Source organism: Chlorocebus sabaeus, chromosome 1 (genome assembly GCF_047675955.1).
Source record: "Chlorocebus sabaeus isolate Y175 chromosome 1, mChlSab1.0.hap1, whole genome shotgun sequence".
NCBI classification, from domain to species: Eukaryota; Metazoa; Chordata; class Mammalia; order Primates; family Cercopithecidae; genus Chlorocebus; species Chlorocebus sabaeus.
Window position 1 is genome coordinate 1128897 of NC_132904.1, and position 20915 is coordinate 1149811.

Genomic DNA, 20915 nt, shown 5'->3' on the forward strand with positions numbered 1-20915 from the left:
AGCTCACTGAAGATGTGGATAGAAAAGATGTACAAGGACTGAGGCCTGAGACGAGGCACCCTGATGTTAAGGAGTCAAAGTGTTACCAGTGTGCCCTGGGATCTTGTAATCTCCCAGGATAGAAATAGAGATCAGCAGTCGTAGCAGCAAGGAGAAAGAGAAAGCTTTATTTCGCTTGTGCACAAGCAAGTCAGCACCGTGAAAGGAAAACGGTGGGCTACCCCCGGGGGGGGGGGGTGGCACGTGAGTTAGTTTCACAGGGAAGGGACTGGTCCAGGCATGGATGGGAGGGGTTTGTCTAGCGCTTCTCAGTAGCTTTGCATGCTTCTTCATGCATCACATGCAACATGCACATTTTAAATCTCTATCCCTAGGTGTGATTTTTAGCGTGAAAATGAGGAAGGGGTAACTATAGTTGAAATTTAAGTCTAATTGCACATGTGGAACCCGGGGAAGTCCCTTGGCCCCTAAAGCAAGAACTTGTGCTTAATAGCTTCTTGGGTCTTGTGCTGTGGATTGGCTGGAAGTTAAGCTAAAACTTAAGGAAGGGGCTTTCCTTCTTTTCCTCTAAACCCCATTAAAACAGGCAAGTGGCCAGGTTGCCGGTTTCAGAAGGAGAGACGGGTAACTGAGACTTGAAGATGTGGTCTCCGGGATAAGAGGAAAGTGAGAGACACGTGGTATCCTGGATGGGGAGTGAAGAAAGCGTGTCTGGCAGGAATGACTTATCGATTCTGCTGTAGTTCCCGGAGGACGAGGACTGAGAACTGACCACTAACAATATAGAGATCACAGACAAGAGTTTTTGGTGGAGTGGTTGTGCTACTGGTAAAGGGTCCTGATCCAGACCCCAAAAGAGGGTTCTTGGATCTTGTGCAAGAAAGAATTCCAGGCCAGTCCACAGAGCAAAGTGAAAATAAGTTTATTAAGGCAGCGAAGGAATAAAAGAATGGCTACTCCATAGAGCAGGGTGTTTCCAAAAGTATGAGGAGGAAGGCGTCCACCTGGATACAACGCTTGTTTATATGTAAGATAAAAGCCAAAAAACATCACGGGGGAGACATGCTGTACTACCTGGGCTCGTCAAACAAAGGATTGCTAATCTTTGCGTAACGCCTGTCCTCCGCGAGCATCTATATCATGATTTTTAAAGCGAAACTTCAACTAAGAATGCTTTTACTTCTTAAGATACCCGGACATCAGGACCTAAGTCTCGGGTCTGCTGGGTAAACATTAACCTGTGCCCGTGACCGTAAACGCCCGATTCCTGGGGATGCAGCGAGCGGGGTTCGGCCTCAGTTTACCCAGCGCTGTTGGAGCTGGAGTCGCTCTGGCTGGAGCGCCTGACCGCGGGGGGCGAGGTCAGGCCGGACTGGGGTTCGCAGCGAGCAGGAGGGGAGCGGGGCCCCTGCGGAGCGGCGCTGCGGGGAGGCCGAGGGCAGGGCGGGCTCGAACTCGGGCTCTTCTGGCAGCGCCTCCATCCCCGTTCCGTTCAGCTGGCAGCCGCCCCGGGGAGGAACCGCGCCCCATCTTTAGCCCTTTGCAACAGAAAGGCCCTTCCTCCCGCAGTCAGCTGAGGGAAAGATCGCGCTGGAGGGGATGTCGGGCCTGCCCCTGGTTTGTTCCGGGCCACAGTTCCCTCCCTTCTCCGAGCGGGCCGCACGGCCGCAGGTCACCCCCGCCAGGTGGCCAGGTCCTGCCGCCACTCGGCAGAGGACCGAGGAGGAGCCAAACTGTCCAGACTGCAGCGCCGCCACACTCGGGTCCGCGCCGACGGCCGTCACGACTGGGCATGCGCAGACGGCCCCGCCGGGAGCCATTTCGCTGAGCTGCGGGGCTCGAGGACAGAGCGGGTGCGCAGGCGCCGGGCAAGAGGCTGTCCCTGCCCGACACTGGAGCGCGCGTGCGCGAGAGAGCCGGAAGGGGCGGTGCCTGGAGCGGCGCCTGCGCAGTGGAGTGGCCCCGGGGGCGGGGCGCGGCGCCTGTCAGCTGACTGTGGCGGCGGCGGCCTCGAGGTGACAACTGTGTCCGTCGCAGGCTCCGGCAGGGGCGCAGGAGGTCGCCCGGCGCGTCACTCTCGGGTCGGCGAGCCGCGGGGGCCGCCGCAGCACCATGGCGACCACCGTCAGCACTCAGCGCGGGCCGGTGAGGCCGCCAGGCGGGGGTCGGGCGGGGGCGGCGACCTGCGGCTGCGGGAAGGGCCTCGAGCCCGGGCTACTGCTCAGCGGCGGCGGGCGGGCCGGCTCCTTGGCTCTCCCGGGGTACGCGGGGCGCCCGGCCGGCCGGCCGGAGGGGAGCGGCGGCGTCCCCACCTCGGGGCGGGGCGGGACGGACGTGCCTACGCTGCGGGAGGCTTGAGCTCCCGGTCGCGCCCGGGCAGAGCTTTGGGGAGGCGGCGCCGGGGGAGGGGGCCTGCGCCCGTGGTGAGCCCCAGATGGAGGTGGGCCCCGTGCCCCATGGTGCCCAGATGGAGGCGGGCCCCAGCTCTGATGGTCTCCCAAATGGAGGAGGGCCCCGCACCCTAACGGTCCCCCAAGTGGAGACGTGCGCGCACGCTGATGGCCCCCCAGGTGGAGGCGGGCCCTGCACCCTGATGGTCCCCTAGATGGAGGCGGGCCCTGCACCCTGGTCGCCCCCCAGGTGCAGACGGGCCTACACTCTAGGTGGTCCCATAGATGGAGGCTGTTTCCTCTTTCTCCCTTACACAGAGTGAGGGTAGTGGTGACCACTTCTTGGGCCCAATTGTGTCCCCAGTTTGTGGCCACCGCGCAAAGCCTCAGTTTCTTCATTTGCAAATGAGAGGATAGGCGCCAAGAACTTCAGAGAACCTTTCCTGCTCTGAATTCTCTCCTGAGGGTTGCCTGTCAGTTTCTTCTATAGCATTAATATTGCAGGAGAGCTGGTGTAGACTGACTCAGAGATGATGGGCTCCTGGCGTGAGTGGCCTCCGGGCTCACTGTTAGGGCCTTCTTGCATTGCTGTAGAGGAATACCAGAGACTGGGTAATTTGTAAGAAAAGAGATTTAATTGGCTCCCGGTTCTGCAGGCTGTACAGGTAGCATGGTGTCGGCATCTGCTCCTGGGGAGGCCTCTGGAAGCTTCCAGTCATGGCGGAAGGCCAAGTAGGAGCTTGCACGTCACACGGCGAAAGCAGCAAGAGAGTTGGGGGTGGGGAGGTGCCACACACCTTTTAATGACCAGATCTCCTGAGAACTCCCTATCACCAGGACGGCACCAACCCACGAGGGATCTGTCCCTGTGACCCACACGCCCACCCTGCCAGGCCCCACCTCCAACGCTGGGGGTCATAATTCAGCGTGAGATTTGGCGGGGACGCAGATTCAAACCGTGCCACTCACTGAGGCTGGGCTGGGCGGGTTGTCCTGAGCGGCACAGTTTTTATCAACAGTGGCTCTGAACCTGCCGTGGGCGGAAAAAGTCCTTTTTAGGATGTTCCAAGGTCCCTGCACTCGTGCAGCCCAGTACTGGACGTGGTGGAGGGGTCACCAGGGCTCCCCACCCTTAACACTGTATCCACACGTCCTGGTGTTTCTCCTGAGGAGAGAATGCTTCAGGTAGAACATTTTTTTCTGTGTTTAGAATGAAGCCCCAGGTTTTGGACATAGATGCTTTTTCTGAGGACTTTGAAGGAGACCTCCTGACACTTAAGAGACTCAGGTGTGGAGCCTACGGGTCGGCAGAGGTCCTGGACGGCCTCTGAGACTCAGGTGTGGAGCCTGCGGGTCGGCAGAGGTCCTGGACGGCCTCTGAGACTCAGGTGTGGAGCCTGCGGGTCGGCAGAGGTCCTGGACGGCCTCTGATGTCAGCATCTCCACCTCTTCATCTCCGTTCCACCACAGTGAGTCCCTGCAGGCGGTTGTGGCAGTGAGGTGCTCCTTTCTGCCTAACCGGAGGCTCATAGCAACAAGGGAACTGGCACCCTGCCTTTGTGTCCTCCTGGAGAGCCGGGGGATGTGGTGGCCGGGCAGGATGGCCCCTTCCTTGCTGTGTGGTCTGGGAGACATCCTCAGCCTCCTGGGAACTTGTCCCTCATCTGGAACCCCACTGGGGTGTAGGGCTGGGTTTGAATTCATCAGGTGCTGAGCACTCACGGAGCAGTGGGAGGCAGGCCCTTCCTGTTCTGAGGGCACCGGCGTGCAGTGCTGCTACTCCCGCGATGAGGAAGTGGGAGCGGCAGGAGATGTTCTCACATGTAGGGCCTGTGCTGACAAGTGCTGAGGTGTTGTTAGCATCTCCTCTTGCCTGGTGCCTCCTGGGCTGTTACCGTCACATAGACGAGCAGGCACTTCAGGGGCACCCCCGCTGCCCAGTAAATGCACAGTAACATCAGATCTGGCTCGGAACTGCCAGGGTCTCCAAGAAGGTGGTGTCAGCGACGGGGTCTCGAGTGCTGCTTGGAGTACCTGTGACTTAATCAACCAGCGTTACCAACTGTGACGTTTAGGATGGCCACGATACAGGGGCAACCAGGTGGTTCCTGCCACTGGGATCTTACAGGGCGGCACGGTAGACATGGCAGCACATAAGGACAGCGGAGTCATGTGGTGACGGCCCGGTGGGTCTGTGATCTTAAGCCTCAGGTGCTAGGAGAGTTTGTAAATGGTGGCCTCACCAGGGCTGGGTGTTGGAGTGAGGACATGACATCTCTCCTGAGCTTGGAGGAGGAATGGGAGTTGGGGGGTGGGCTGGGAGGGGAGTGCACGGAAAACAGAGGTGTGGGGTCTGGAGGTCGAGAGGAGGGAACCCCAGGGGCTGAGGATGGAGGGAGGCAGGAGCTGGTGGCCACAGGAGGGTCCTGGGCACAGGAGGGGTGGACTTGGCCCTGGAGTTTGTCGGGTCAGCGTAGCACTCTGTAAAGTGTTGCCCGGCACACGCCCGCTGCAGGGCCCACTTGGCACCGGCCTGCTTCACTGAGCATGTGCCACCCCAGCCCCTCTGAATTAACTCATAGTGGGCCTTTAGCCAGTGTCTTGACACAGTATTTATCGTGTGCTCCACTTTCTGTTACCCTTGCGGTGCTGGGGAGGCAAGAGGTTAAGCAGGTGCTCGGCTTTCCAGCAGAGAGAGATGCTCCCCAGGGTCTGGGGGCAGGACTCTGGCTCGGGAGACCCTGACTGTGGTCATTGCCTCACCCTGGTGGTGAGGGGAGACAGCAAGATCCCACGGGTTGTGAAGGAGCAGAGGCCGCTAATGGGGCCCTGGGAGGTTCTTTTGTCCTTGGGTAGAGGGAGCTTCAGGGGCCTGGGTGGGTAGGTGTGGAGAGGATGTGTGTGAAGCTAGCCAGCCCGTTATCGTTCTGAGAGAATCATACCCGTGTTTAGATCTTCAGGATAATGTTTCCATGAATAGCCACTAAGGGATGCTTCAGCCCTGTGCAGTGCTTCCCTCACTTTTCAAAAAGGCCAGTGTTTTGGAAAGATAACCTTTTTTCAATATAGTTTGCATATTATCAGAAAGCACGCAAGGAGTACCGTGTGAGCCCCTGCATTTTGCAGTGAGAACTCGGGACGTTTGCAGGAGACTCTGCCTTCAGCCACCGCGGCACCATCGGCTAGAGAGGCCTCCTTGGTAGAGGTGGGTGCGCCGTGCCGGGTCCAGGCTGCTCCTACTCCTTGTCCTGCTTTTGGAGGTGCTGGTTGACCATGGAGTCCAGCTGGAGGCGGCCTGGCCCCTCATCTCCTCCCTTAGAGGCCTGTGCCTGTCCAGATCCCCTCACTCTTCACATCGTTGATAATTCCTGCCGAATCCGTGCCTTCATTAGGGATGGCGAGGGTAGTTTCTGAACTTTATCACTTATTCAGTGTTTATTGTTTGTAAAGATTAGCTTTCCCTGTCAACCAGTGTCAGCCTGTTGTCCTGAAATACAGTTTGTGAAGGAAAGGCAAGTGAAATGCTTTTCCTTCACCTTCCCATACCTCAGGGAGAGAATTGGTTTTCCTTGTAGGTGTGCGTGGACTTCCTCTCCCGAGTGTCGTGAGGAGCCCCTGGATTTTCCTGCGTCCTGTGTGTCTGAGCCAGTGGCACTCACCTGTCTCCACCGGCTCAGGCGGGCCGTTGCTGGGTGGGCGTCCATTCCTGCGGCTGCACCTGAGCCAGTGGGGAACGCACTCACCGCCTGCCCTTGTGTCCTTTCTCTCTAGGTCCCTGTGAACGTTTGTGCCGGGTTTTTTAGGCCGGGTTGTGAGTGTGGACAGGTGTAAATTGCTGTGCTTGCCTGGAAATCAGATTTCTTCATTGGGTGGGGACCCACGGGCCTCTTGGAAGATAAAGGCCTTTTGCCTTTAATTATTGTGTCTGATACTGGCATGGCCACTCCAGCTGTCTTTTAGAGAGTATTCACCTAGTATTTTTTCCTTCTTTGATTTTACATTTTTTTGAAAAGTCAACTCTAAGAAGTCTAAGTCTTTTGATGGGAACATGCTAGTTTCATTTTTCTAGTTATAGACGTCTAGTTGTATACACAGATTTACAGATTTTTTAGATATTTTCTTTTGTGCTTTTATATTTGTCCTACATTTTCTTGTTTCTTTTTCTCTCATTGCCTTCTTTTGGATTTATTAAACGGAGTTTTAAAAAATTCAGTTGTTTATCTCAAGTACATACACACTGTTCTGGGAAAGTGCAGGGTCTCTCCTGAAAATGGTAACATGCACTTATCAGCTTCTGCCGTGAGGGAGTCTCTGAGTGAACTCTGGCTCCGGAGGCTGCCCGACTGAAAAATAATTAAAGAAGAAGTTAATCATTGTCTGTGCCGCCTCCTGATCCACGCAGAGACCTCGGCCGCCCCGTCCCAGCACGGGTGCTGCTGTGCCTTGTGTGGGCGCTGCCTCCCCCTGTGACTCCCACAGGAACGTCCCGCAGGAATGTGTTATTTCTCTCGAGTCAGTGCTTGTTTGGATTCCTTCTGTGTTTATCTCTTTTCTTATCCCTTCTGTGTCTCAGGCCTTCCATTTGGGGTCACTTTCCTTTAGCTTCAGGTTCATCTTTTAGAATTTTCTTTGCTGGCAAACTTGATTTTTGCTTGTAAATGCCTTTTCTCTGTGTCCTGACAGCTATTTTTGTGTGTGTGGAACTCCGGGTGGACGGTCCTCTGGGTGGATGGTCCTCTGGGTGGACAGTCCCTTGTCCTCAGTGCCTCGAAGGTGGGACCCCGCCCCCTCCCGGCTCCCAGAGTGGCTGCTGAGCGGTCGGGGAGTGGACGTCTCTTCCTCCGGTTCCTTCGTTTTTGCCGCCTCTTTGCTGTGTTCTGAATACACTGCCTCTGGCCTGCCTCCCAGTTCACTTGAGGCCTTTTTTTTTTTTTTTTTTTTTTCCTACGTGGAGTCTCACTCTGTCTCCCAGGCTGGAGTGCAGTGGTGCAATCTCAACTCATTGCAACCTCCACCTCCTGGGTTCAAGCGATTCTCTTGCCTCAGCCTCCTGAGTAGCTGGGATTACAGGCGCCTGTCACCACGCCCGGATAATTTTTGTATTTTTAGTAGAGACGGAGTTTCACCATGTTGGCCAGGCTGTTCTCGAACTCCTGGTCTCAAGTGATCTGCCCCCCTCGGCCTCCCAAAATGTTGGGATTACAGGCGTGAGCCCCTGCGCCCGGCCCTAACCTCTGTTCATCTGGGCCTCTCACACTGTCCCTCGACCTGCCCAACAGGCCCCTGGTTAGGCCTGCTGTGCAAGTGTATCCTGTCCCTGAGTCACCATCTCCAGATCCTGCAGGCCCTGCCCTGGCGCGCCGTGCTGGTGAGGACTGCCCTGCTACCCTGCGGGAAGTGCAGCGTGCCCCTGCCACCCGGCCTTGCCCTGTTTCTGTGCACAGCGCCTCCTGCCGTCAGCATACGGTGTAACTCGTGTTGCTTCCCATTTGTCTTCCACTGAAGTGTGAGCACCACAGGAACAGGGGTCCTTCAGCACCTTACCACCGAAGCCTCAGGCACACAGTGACACGCAGAGGCTGCTGCAGCGTGCACCCCGTGCCCGGCACCCAGGGCCTGCCATGTCACACGCCGTCCCTCTCTGGATCTCTGTCCGCCCTTGGCCCATTGCTTAACTGGCTTTTGTTTCGTCTGAATGAGGACGGGTTTTCCGCCTCTGCCTTGCTTGACCGTTCCAGCACTCAGGATGCAAGGCTGTGTGCCATGGAGTTCCTGGCGGAGACCCCATTTAAAGTCACTTGTTCTGTAGTCAGCTTTTATGATTTATGCTTATTCTCATTCCGTCCTGTCCTCTTCCCTTTCACCCCTTTTCAGCTTACACGGGTTCGTTTCAATACTGTCATCTCCCAGCTTCCCTTATGAAAATTCTAGTGTTCGCTTCGAGACTTCAGCAGAGCCGGAAAACCTCTTGGCATGTTGGCTTTGAAGCGCCTGTTGTGTTCTGTGTAATTAAAGGAAGAGGGGAGGGGGCGGTAGGAAGAGGGAAGGTAAGACAAGGCACAGCGAATGAGTGCTCAGCGAGGGCTCCTGGGAGGGGACTGCTGAGCGGCTGTGCAGGGAGGATGTGGGAGCTGGGGACACAGTCACCACTGCCCGTCCACACTGGCGTGGGAGTTGCCTTGCCAAGAGCAGATGCATGAAATGCCACTTGTTTGCTCAAGGGTTGTTTATTGAACATGCCAGTGCCAGGAGGCTGGCGTGGAGCGTGAGGGCCGAGGCTGGCTGGAGTGCCAGGGGCTGCAGGGTGGGGGACTGGTGCAGCTTTTGGATGTTGGTGCTGTGAAGGGTGGTAGGTGAGGGAGCCAGCAGCTGGGTGGGCGTGGGAATTACAGTTTTCCTTCCAGCCTTATTTTGGAAAATGCTAAACCTACAGGGCAATGGCAGTGGCCAGCGGTGAGCATCGGTGAGTCCTTCACCTCTGTGGGGCTCCCCTGTTGGCCATGAGTGTGCAGCGTGGGGCATGTGCAGGCCGGCCCTTCAGTCTCTGAAACTCTGTGCACTGAGGGGTCAGTCAACCGGGCAGAGGGACCGCGAGGGCCACCCAGGGTCTGTCCTGACTGCCCACGGCCCTGTGTCTCAGGCCTGGTGCGCGTTCCTGCCCTCTCGCCCCGGGGTCTGGATGGGAATCACAGGTGTGCGGGCGTCAGGTGGACGGGCCATTTCTCTTGGGCCAGACTGAGCTCAGACCTGGGTGTGAACCTGGCAGCGGACGTTCCCTGCAGAACCGTGGCATGGAGCAGGCCCCTTGCAGGGCCGGCCCCTCAGACGCAGCAGGGAGGTTGGCAATGACCTGGGCTGCAGGTTCTCAGCTTCATCTGGGCCAACTGTGCCGTTCTATGTGAGTCCTGGGGCCCTGACGGAGTCTGGAGCTCCCTTCCCAGCAGACTCAGACCTCAGACCTCACCCAAGAGTCTTGTGAGACTGACTTCCTCCCATATCCCCAGGTGTTCCGGTTACGGGGGGGTTTATTTCTCTCTCGTTTCATTAGCTTCCTCTATCCCTTTAGCCACGAGCCTCACCCAGGTCTTCCTGCTGTGGGTCCCAGCTCTGAAAGTCACGTTGAGTCATGGCTGCGTTAGGAACTGGTGAAACCCGGGGCTCGGGGTACAGAGTTTCACTAGTTGGGCTTCTGTGTTGGGGCCTCCATGGGCTGGCTTTGTGGCTTCAGCAGCCCTTAACGCTTTTTCTCAATGTGGGGGTGATATTGACCCTGAGAGGGCAAAAGGGGTTCTTGGGGGAGGAAACTCCTGGGATTTGACTGCTGTGTGTGCCTCCCCAGCTCAGCTCCTGGATTTTTTGTTCCTTAGTATTTCCTTGTCCCCTGGGTTTTCTGGGTGTCCCCAGCACGTGGATCCGAAGTTCTCAGAAGCCCACGACACGTGTGCGAGCTCAGGCCTGCTGTGAGGTGGGCGGGGAGGGTGGGCAGGCGCCCGTGGATGCTGTTTGTGTGGGATCCTCAGTGCTGGTGTGCGACTCTGGCTTGGAGAATTGAATGAGAATTGTTGACATTTTGTGATTTAATTCCACTAAATGCATTTAGCCCATCGCTAATGATGTCAGTTTGCTCAAAGCATACCAAGCAGTTAAAAAGTACTTTCTCACATCAAGCAAAAGCCTCAGTTCACTAAGGATAGTTTTTACTGTGTTTATATGTTATTTGTACATGTGATTTGATACATTACAATTTATGTAAATAAATTACACTCAATGCTGCTCAGCACATAGTCATGAAGTGTTAGAAGCGTTTTAGTTTTTAATTGAACTTAATTTGACTTAGTTATGCTAACCTGGCATTAGCGCTGAGACTCGTTAGAGCCTTGCTTGCAGTGTTTACGTGCCAAGTGCAGGTGCACGCATGGCACACAAACACAAACAGCAGCTCCACAGCCTTACAGCATCATGGGGTGGGGATGGTGAGAAGGTGTAAAAAGGCTCCACAGAGGGCCAGTCGTGGAAGTGGCCAGGAGACCCTGGCCTCCTGCCGCCCGCACGTGGCCAGCCGTGCTCCCGGGGCATCCGTGGTTCGGCTCCTCAGGTTGATGCCTCCTGGCAGGACTGAGGCCAGGACTGCGTGTGTTCAGGACTGCACATCCTGGGCTGAGCAGGGCTCTTCCTGCGATCTGTCGGGCAGAAAGTGGGGCCTCAGGAAGCAGCAGCTCTCTCAGTTGGAAACATGTCACAGGAATATTCACAGTGGGTGCTTGTTTGTGTGCTTAAAAAGAAAAAATTAGCTTTGGGTTGACTACACACGTTACATGACAAAAAAAGAAGAATTAAGACTTTATTTCTGTGCCAAAAGTAAAACTTAGACTTGAAGGGAAATTGTTTTAAATTAGAAGTGAATTTTGGCGATCTCTTTTCTTTGATGTGGAAAGGTGCTGCAATGGTTTGAGCTCTGGCGTCAGCAAGGGAGGAATGGTCGTCAGTCACAGGCGTGCGTCGTGATCCTCTGAGAGCACCACAGGGGGAGGAGAATCAGCAAGTCCAAGAAATGTGACGTTACATTTTTAAACTATATTTAAAACGGACTAATATTTATAAAAGTAGCTTTTATTTTCAGAGAAGATAAAACACAGAGAGCTCTGTGGGATGAGAGCCCTACACTGTCCTTTTTATTTTAAAAGTAATTCACGAACGTGGTTTTAAAAAAGTTTCTAAAAATAGCTAGCAGGATATGAAAGTATAAATAAAGAATCTTCCCTGCCCGTGTCCCTCGAGTTCCATTCTCGAATGCTCCTCCAGAGCTGGTCTCGACAGAGGCCTCCTTATGGCTCCCCCAGCAGGTCGTGCTGTGCCTCCGCCTCCATCCCCCGGTCTCCTTGTGTTCCAGGCGGGGACTTCCGGCTCCGGTTGAGGCCGCGTGTCCCTGCGCTGGGTGGATGTGCCTGGCTGGTGGACGGGGGTTTTGACGGCACAGGGGATGCAGCCGCAGGCATCCCGTGGTCACGTGCCCAAGCGAGTGCTGACATGGGACTGGTTCCCGAAGTGGAATTGTCAGCCTTCACACAGGTGTTTAAACTTACTTGTTAGTGTTGAACTCAGTATGTACATCTTTTTTTTTTTTTTTTTTTTTTTGAGACAGCGTCTCACTCTGTCGCCCAGGCTGGAGTGCAGTGGCTGGATCTCAGCTCACTGCAAGCTCAGCCTTCCGGATCTACGCCATTCTCCTGCCTCAGCCTCCAGAGTAGCTGGGACTACAGGTGCCCGCCGCCTTGCCCGGCTAGTTTTTTGCATTTTTTTTAGTAGAGATGGGATTTCACCGTGTTAGTCAGGCTGGTCTCAATCTCCTGACCTCGTGATCTGCCCGTCTCGGCCTCCGAAAGTGCTGGGATTACAGGCTTGAGCTACCGCGCCCGGCCAGTATGTACATCTTGTACATGGAAGCAAAATTCTAGAAAAATATCCATTATGTATCAGGAGTAATCATTTTTGTTTTCATATTTCCAAGCCTTTGAACCAGGGTACAGCATATATTTGTACGTGACCATTGAAACATCTTCTCCATGGTAATATGACAAAAGTAAATTTTAGGATTAGTACTGAATTTAAAAAATAAATTCAAAATAGATGTTTAGTGAGTGTTGTCACTGAAACGATAGGGTTTACTTCAGCACCTGGACTCCCCTGTGACTCATGGAGCATGAACTGGTAGAACTCCCTCCTCCCCGTTTGAAGGGCTTCGCTCTCAGTTGAGAAACGAGGGCATTGCAGCAGCCGGCGAGCCGCCTCTCCCTCGTAGGCGGGGCAGCAGGTTGCATAACCAGTGTTTGTACCGGGAGGACTGAAGCCCTCTCCTCCCACTCCTTTCTCATTCTTGCTCTCTTTAGATTAAGTGGAATATTTTTCTGAAAAACCTTGAATTTTGTAGTGTTCAGTTTTAGGTGGAATTGAAAAGCTGGCACAAAGAGGTCCTGTGTGTCTCACCCACGTTCCCCGGCCGACGATCCCCTCCCCGGGAACAGTTCTCCCAGCTGTGGTGCCGACCTGGGGCGTGACTGCTGGCTCCAGGTTTTGTTTGGATGTCCTGGTTTTTCGATGACTGTCCCCTGCTGTCCCAGGACCCCATTTTGCATTTAGCCTTTGTGTCTCCGTCTCCAATCTGGGGCCGTCTCTCAGGCTTCCCTTGTGTTTTTGGGACCTTGACAGTTTGAGGAGGACTGACGGGTCAGGGATGTTGTCAGATGTCTCTTAATCGGGGTGTGGGTTTTGGGGAAGAAAGCCAGAGGTGAGGTGTGCGTCATCTCGGGGAGCCGGATGCACCCTTGCCACGTGGTGCTGGCCACGGTCCCTGGGCTGCGTGGGCTGACAAGCTCCATCCTTGGGGGCTGCTTCTCCCCTTTCCGTGTTCTGTCCACACGGCTTACGTTAACAGCCCTCGTTTCCTCTTTGTCGTTTTATGGTTAAATCTTTGTTGGAGATGACGCTTGATCATCTGGCCTTCGGGTATAGTTTTATTTTCTCTCAGCAATGAGCAGTCCCGTTGTCTCGAATGGACACGCAGAGTGAGGAGATGGAGCGGAGCGCCGGGCGCCTCCAAGTACCAGGACAGCCCGGAGCCAGAACAGCCAGGGACCCACAGTGCTCCCTCAGAGGCCTCTGTGAACCCCACTTCCACACACCCCTGTCACCACCCACACCCTCTCCTTGACCAGCTTCTCCATGCCGCTGTTTCCGGGACACGCGCCGCCTGTCTGTCCCGCACCTGTGCCCAGGAGGACATGAGCCGCCTGTCTGTCCCGCACCTGTGCCCAGGAGGACACGAGCCGCTGTCTGTCTCCCATGTGTGCCCAGGAGGACACGAGCCGCTGTCTGTCTCCCATGTGTGCCCAGGAGGACACGAGCCGCTGTCTGTCTCCCATGAGTGCGCAGGAGGACACGAGCCGCTGTCTGTCTCCCATGTGTGCCCAGGAGGACACGAGCCGCTGTCTGTCTCCCACGTGTGCGCAGGAGGACACGAGCCGCTGTCTGTCTCCCATGAGTGCGCAGGAGGACACGAGCCGCTGTCTGTCTCCCATGTGTGTGCAGGAGGACACGAGCCGCTGTCTGTCTCCCACGTGTGCGCAGGAGGACACGAGCCGCTGTCTGTCTCCCATGAGTGCGCAGGAGGACACGAGCCGCTGTCTGTCTCCCATGAGTGCGCAGGAGGACACGAGCCGCTGTCTGTCTCCCATGTGTGCGCAGGAGATGCAGTGCTTTTCCTGCCGTGTCCCTGGAGCTGTGTGTGTGGCACGGAGGAAGCAGTTGTCACAAATAAACAGGAATTTGGTTGTGTATATTAATCCCGAGAACTTGGTTAGCACGAGTCTGTTTCTGCAAGATAACCCATTCCTGGTGAGCAGACAGAGCTAGTGATAGAGTCTGCGGGCATGGTCTGTGCCAGGGCTCTGTGAAGTTGGCCGGGAGGCGCGTCCTGCGTGGCCAGGTGTCCCCTGGGGAGAGAGCTCTGGGCTGTGAATTCCTTTGGGAGGCAGGTGAGGGGCCCTGGCCTTTTGTACCCCAGTGTCTCCTGTGTGCCAGCAGGAGCAGGTGGTTAGCATCTCGTGCCACGGGGCCTCTCAGCACCCTCCTGAGCCAGAGCTTGCTGGTAAGCTGTACAGCGCCTCATGAGAGGCTGCCTGGAGGAGGCTGGCCTGGGACTCCTGGCATGGGCCCGCTCCCCTCTGGCACCTCGGCACCCTCCTTGCTTGTCCGTCAGGGGGTCCCTTCAGGCCCTGGCCTGCGCCACACCCTCCGGAGGTGAAGCCGGGGTGCTCTGCTGTTCTCACAAGACGGCTTCTCTCACGGGGCAAAGGTCACTCGTGATGTGTCCCGGTCAAAAACGGGGTAAAGTGTGGGGAAAGGCATGAAGTGTGTGTTGATTTTTAGAGAAGAGCGGTTGAGCACACACCGCGCTGGCTGCTCGGGTTGGGGCGCAGCCTGCAGAGAGCTCCCCAGACCCGGGGGCCTGAGTCCGTAACCGCACGAAGCAGTGCTGGATTGTCCAGGTCCCTTCTGTTTGCTCGCGTTGGTTGTGGAGTGCTGACTGGCTTGTGCTCTCCAGGCCTTAGCTGGGGACACAGGTGAGGAGCTAGACCCTCGTGGGGTCCTTTGAAGTGCCAGGCGGCCAGAGCACAGCAGGTCCAGGGCTGAACTCAGAACCTCCTGGAGCCCTGCCTGGCACCATGTCATTGGGAGTCCATGACATGGGCCCCTACGCTGTCCTCCCCTTAGGGGCAGCCCCGGTGGACAGAGGGTCGAGGAGAGACAGGATGCAGAGTGGGGAGGTCTTTCGTGGTTGTTTGGAATTAATTTACTTCCTGTGTTCTTCTGGGGTACTTTTGAATTTCAGCTGTTTCATGTAGAAACATTTGAAGTATATCAGCAGAGGGTTTTCCAAATCACTTTAGACCTGAGGTTCAGATTTTGTCTCATTCATTTGTTTGACCAAGTGACCGGCAGTTCAGTGGCCCTGCCTTTAGCTGTGGACAAGGAGAAGGAAGCCATGGGCACACATGGTGCAAGGGAGACCCTTTAAAATGACCTGAAAACCCACCTGACCAGGCTTTGAGGACGGGAACCTGTTTTTAGTGGCAGAAATCTGCATTTGGGGATCTCCTGAGTAAGGGCTGCACCTGTGCCACTGGGGGCCAGGCCCCAGGCTGGACGCCCATGACCCCTGGGTTTAGAGATGGGGAAACGGAGGCTGAGCACAGTCCAGGACTTGATTAGGAAATGGGTGGGCGCGGGGCTGGGTCGCGGGAATGCTGGGGCAGCTGCTATCGGGCTGCTTTGTGTCCCCACCCTGACTCACTGCCTCTCTGGTCCCCGGCCCCGCAGGTGTACATCGGCGAGCTCCCGCAGGACTTCCTCCGCATCACGCCCACACAACAGCAGCGGCAGGTCCAGCTGGACGCGCAGGCGGCCCAGCAGCTGCAGTACGGAGGCGCCGTGGGCACCGTGGGCCGACTGAACATCACTGTGGTTCAGGTGGGCCTTGGGGCACCCTCCTGCCTGCCTGGGGCTGGTGCGCTCAGGTGGGGTGGGATTGAGGATTTCGGTGTTTACACTGCATTTCCTAAGCGGGTAAACGGAACTTCTGATTCCCGCTTTTCCTGAAATGTGTGATGTTGAAAACGATCTGTGTGAAAAATATTGGCATTGACCCCGGGTTCTGCCAAACATAAATGATGAGTAGTGGGGGTAGGTGGGCGTCCACTCCGTGTAGGGTCCGACCGGCTCCACCACCAGGCTTGAGGATGCCCCAGGACGCCTCCCGGGCCCCTGCCGGCAGCTGGAGGAGGCGCAGCTGGCCCCCCACCACTCAGTGTGTGCTGCGTGAGTGGCTTCCCGTTGGCCCCAGTGCCGGTGCCTGCACCCTCCCCTCCCCACAGAGCAGCCCTCGGTCAGCCTCAGGGCTGGACACCAGCCGCCAGGACGTGGTGACTCAGTGGACTTTCAAGTGAAGACCAAAATCGGCAGATTGAACAGCGATTTTGATCACACCAAAACGTGCCGTAAGATCACAGGAAAAGGAAACGCATTGTGAGCCTCGCAGGCTTTTGTAGAAATGCACAAATACAGCAGGCAGAAGAGTCGCTGTGGACCTCACAAATAAGACTTGGTTTCAGGGGCTTCACTTGGTGTGGTGGGCACGGCTGTGCCGTCACCCCTTCCTCGCAGCGTGTCTCAAACCCTTGCCTGTGCAGCTGTTTCTCTGCTGGTGTGGCCCATCCCTCTGCCCACCCAGTGAACTCCTGTAAGCCCATGCTTTCCTGCTCCAGCTGCCACCGGGGCACCTAGTGCCATCACCCATTCTCAGCCGCTACCTCCTGGCAGGGCCTGGTGACCGCAGGGCACTCCGCCTCACACAGTTCAAACTCCAGACCTGGCTGGGCCTTGGAGGTGGCCCTGGCATTGCCCACGCCTCCGGCCCCCCTTGGTCTTTTCCCACATCCTGGAGCCCACTGCAGGCAGCCTGTCTGTTTCCTCCACGCGAGTTCACCCAGCCTTCTGTGCCACAGCTCCAGTGGGGGGGAACATTCCTGCCTCCTCACTGGGCCATGTAGCCCAGCACCTGCTTCCTGCTTCTCTTGGCTTCTGGGCAGCTGCACATGTGCTTGCCTCCTTGCCTCCCTGCTTGCCTCCCCTGGCTGCTTCCCCTCATCGTCTCCTGGGGCTCCAATGGGATGCCAAGGGGTCTGGTCCTCAGCCCTCCTCCTCTCTCTGCCCACACACCCCAGTGACTCCCGCGTCCCTGTGGGTCTAAACACCTGTGTGCTGGTCCCGGCCTGAGCCAGACACTCAACTCCACCCCAGATTCCCAGGTACGGACCATGGCCACATGGCCTCCCTGGATGTCCCGTGGGCACGCCGGACTCCATGTGCCCAAGGCGGACCTCTCAAGCCACCGTCCCAGCTTCTCTCCCGTGTCTGCAGGTGGCTGCCCCACACTCTGGAAGCTGAGGCCCAAAGCTCTGGTGCTCCTGGTGCTCCACAGTTCATCTCCGCCTCTTGCCCTTCAGGCCTGACCCTCAGCACAGGCGCCACCTTCCGCCGGTCCAGGCGGGGAGCCCCCTGCACCACCCACTGCCTCTGCTCAGCCACTGGCTTGTGGCCAGAGCAGGTCACTCCCTGCACAGGCCTTTCTCGTGGGCATTGTCCTGCCGAGGCTTCTCAAGCCGGGGCCCATGTTTTGCCTCCCCCGGTCACTCCTGACCTTCCTGTTCCCTGGCCGTTCTCTTCCCACTTCCTGCAGCTCTTCCTCCAGATCCTGCAGCCCACACATTGGTCCTCCGAGCTGGTCAGTCCCTGCAGTGGTAGCGCCGTCTGCCGTGCCGTGTGTCTGCTGTGCATCTCTTGCCCATTGTCGGGGAGTCAGCGGTGCCTGCGTGTCCCCGCAGTGCCCGCAGTGCCCACAGTGCCCGCCGCATCACAACAGCGTGTGGTTGTGTGGGGTCATAGTGAATGGGCAGATGCTTCCGTAAACATCAAGGAGGTCACTTCAGTAGAGCAGTTGATGTCACAGGATGCTCCTCCTAGAGTTTTCTAGCCACAGTGCAGAGGGCAGTGGGAGGAGACGGGAATGACAGGACAAGGCTGAGTGTGGCAGAAGCGGGCAGGACGCAGTGTGAGCAGGCATTGGTGACGGGCACAGGGATGCTGGCAGCGGGAGTCCCACATGCCCCCCGGAAAGCTGGCTTTGCTCAAAGCCTTTAAAGTTAATAATAATAAAAAGTCTTAGCAATAGGCAGAAACAGCACAGTTACCTGAAAGCTTTGGAACATCACGCTGGTCTCAGACTTTCCTGCTACATACCTTCCAGAAAATAGGGCAATTTCTAAGGAGTTTAGAGGGGCGGAGTTTCGAGTGTAAGAGCTGATCTGGCAGATCTGTGGGTGTGCAGCAGAAGGGAATTGGAAGCTGCTAGTCACCCTGGAGCTTCCAGAAAACTGTCCCTCCATAGTATTCCAGAGTACGCTCTGGCCACCCAAGAAACCCGCTAAAATTAAGGACCCAAGAATGGGGCAGTTTTGACATAAAACGGCCAGCCACAGCTTTGGTTAGAAGTGGAAGGAGGGAACTTGTATGTGGATGAGAATAGAAGACAGAGGACCCGGCAGTCCAGAGATGTGGGCACAGGAGGGGAGAGTTCAGCTGTGCGGCAGGGGATGGCAAGGATGGGACAGCTGTGCCCTCGGAGGCGGTGAGGACAGGGCAGCGGTACCCTCAGAGAGGATTCACCGAGGACAGGGTGGCGGTGCCCTCGGGGCGGTGAGGACAGGGTGGTGGTGCCCTCAGAGAGAGTTCAGCGAGGATGGGACGGCTGTGCCCTCAGAGGGGGGTTGGTGAGGACAGGATGGTGGTGCCTTCAGTGGGGGTCACCGAGAACTGAGTGGCTGTGCCCTCGGGGGGGCGGGGGGCAGTGAGAATGGAGTGGTCGTGCCTTCAGAGGGCAGAGAGGACGGGGAGGCCGTGCCCTCAGAGGGGTCGGGGGCAGTGTCTGGACTCTGTTGCACTGGGAAGGAGGAACTGGTGGGCTCTGTGTGGCTGGGAGGGCTGGGATGGCTCCTGGGGTCTCTGTCACCAGCTCCTGAGGGTGAGCCAGGTTGGCCGCAAGAGAGCGGGTGGCGGCAGTGCAGGGAGGCCGTCTGCGTTCCAGGGAGGCAGCCGGAGCTGCAGGGCTGAACCCAACCCAGCTCGCGACGGCTTTTCTCCTGATTTTTTCTTGTAGAAGTTTTGCAGTTTTAGGTTTTATATTTGAACCTGCCATCCACGTTGAGTTTGTTTGCTGAGCAATCATCTTATGTGCCGCAGTCTTCTGTCTTACGTGCCGCAGTCTTTTGTCTTATTCTGAATATTCATTCCCTGTAACACACGTTCAGTCTCACCCCGTGGACCTCAAATGTCCCAGCCCAGCCGAGTGCCTGGCCTGAAGTCAGATCTCATGGTCTACATGTGATGTGGCTCCTTGTGATTGGGAGACACAAGAAAGACAAGTTCCTGTCCCCAAAACGCCACCTGCTCCGATAGCACAGGCAGGGCTGCTGCCTTCATGATGGGGAGGAAGGCAGCCACGTGGCGTCTGAATCACGCACAGCAGGTGTCCTCGCTCCCGCCTGGAGCAGGGACGCACCTCTCCCGGTCACTGCGCTCCGGGGCGGGTTCACGCTCCCTGTCGTGCTCTGGCTCTCAGCTCTGTGCCGGGACCACCTCCTCTCTCCCTCCTCAGCTGCTTCTGAGGTGGTTAGAGAGCGCACCCTTCGTGGCGGCTGAGTGGCGGCCTCAGCTGTGTCTGTGAGTGTTGTAGGTTTCTGCTGTCAAGGATGAGCCATGTGCTTTGTCTCAGAACTGCACGATTCCTCTGTGGCTCAGTCTTCTTGCTCCTGGCCTCCTGGGAAGCAGGTCACAGTCGTGTTCTGGCAACTCTGAGTGTCTGTAGTCTATATGTTAGCAAAAGGCCTCATGGAAGGGTTCAGGGAGGCAGATGGCCTAGAGAACCCGCCCTCTCCCGATGGTTGGCACCTCCTTTTCCTGACATTGGCTTCATTCCAGGCAAAGTTGGCCAAGAATTACGGCATGACCCGCATGGACCCCTACTGCCGACTGCGCCTGGGCTACGCGGTGTATGAGACGCCCACGGCACACAATGGCGCCAAGAATCCCCGCTGGAATAAGGTCATCCACTGCACGGTGCCCCCAGGCGTGGACTCGTTCTATCTCGAAATCTTCGATGAGGTGAGAGGGACATGCCAGCTATTATGGGAGGCCGCACGTGGCTGAGTGTGGCTGCCGTGGGAACACACCTGCCGACACAACCACGTTCCTGGCTGGCTTCGAGGTGTGGGTCCCCACCTGGTGTTTCATTGGGTGCATAACAGGGTCCTACTCTCCCCAAGGAATGTGAAAAAGAGAGATTGTTTCCAGCTCCTTGAACACCCTTACGTTTGGAAACATCCCCAGTGACAAGCATGACCCAGGGACAGAGCGTGCACGTGTCCCCTCCACTGGGCGGGTGCACCGGGTCTGGCCGCTCACCAGCAGGTGGGATTTCCAGTGAGTCCGGCCGCCTGCCGGGTGGGAAAGCTGTTCTTGATGGTGGGAGTGGCTGTGACCCTTGAGGGTCCTGAGTCCTGTCCATGGCTGCACCTGCAGCGCTTCTGAGGCAGAGTCAGAAGGTCAGAGGGGGATGTGGCAAGGCTGCTGTTCCGCGTGGTCCCGGCACCTCGCACCTGTGCCACTGGGAGGCTAGAGCACGGGTGGGGGCTAGGGAGCAGTGTGGGGCAGCCAGGCCAGCAGATGGCCAGTCCTCCCTGCCTGGGCCCTGCCTTTTCCTCCTGGCTTTTCTCTCCCCATCCCGACCTGCTTTCCCCTCCCTGGCCCTCAGAAGAGTGAAGAGTGCCTGGGAAGTACAGAGGCCACTGTGGGAGGCAGACCCCGTGTCCTCTCCAGCCTGCGCCCCGGCCGCTCTGGGGCTTGGGAGGTGGCAGCCGGTGGAGCAAGGATGGGGCCCCGAGGGCTAGGGAGGAGCAACCAGTGTCCCTGAATTGGAACTGGAGGAGGACAGCAGCCCAGGACCCTCACTTTCCCCAGCTCCAGACCTAGCCCTGGCCCTGGCCCATCCTGGTGGAGAGAGGGAAGGATCGTTGATAAACGATTGTGAAGCCCGTGCTGCCTGAGGGGTCTCATTGATGGGGTGTTGGTGCAGGTGGGAGCCCTGTTCCACCGATGAGATGGGAACTGGAGACGGGCCCATGATGGTGCGACCGCAGGGATAGGGCGGCCCCTTCCCTGATGCCTGGGGCATCTCCCTCTTCTCCCCCAGAGAGCCTTCTCCATGGACGACCGCATCGCATGGACCCACATCACCATCCCCGAGTCCCTGAGGCAAGGCAAGGTGGAGGACAAGTGGTACAGCCTGAGCGGGAGGCAGGGGGACGACAAGGAGGGCATGATCAACCTCGTCATGTCCTACGCGGTGAGCTGCCG

The 20915-nt window shown here is 57.0% G+C and overlaps 1 protein-coding gene across 1 annotated transcript in view; it reads left to right on the forward strand.

The window, feature by feature from the left end:
• The first annotated feature begins 1969 nt into the window (after positions 1–1969).
• The window catches only part of TOLLIP (toll interacting protein), a 30391-nt gene continuing 11445 nt past the window's right edge, over positions 1970–20915 (forward strand). Inside the window, exons 1-4 of the mRNA XM_037998792.2 lie at positions 1970–2145; positions 15267–15416; positions 19482–19664; positions 20752–20904. Coding sequence (XP_037854720.1) covers positions 2113–2145; positions 15267–15416; positions 19482–19664; positions 20752–20904 — 519 coding nt within the window. The 5' untranslated portion in view covers positions 1970–2112. The remainder of the gene's footprint in view (positions 2146–15266; positions 15417–19481; positions 19665–20751; positions 20905–20915) is intronic.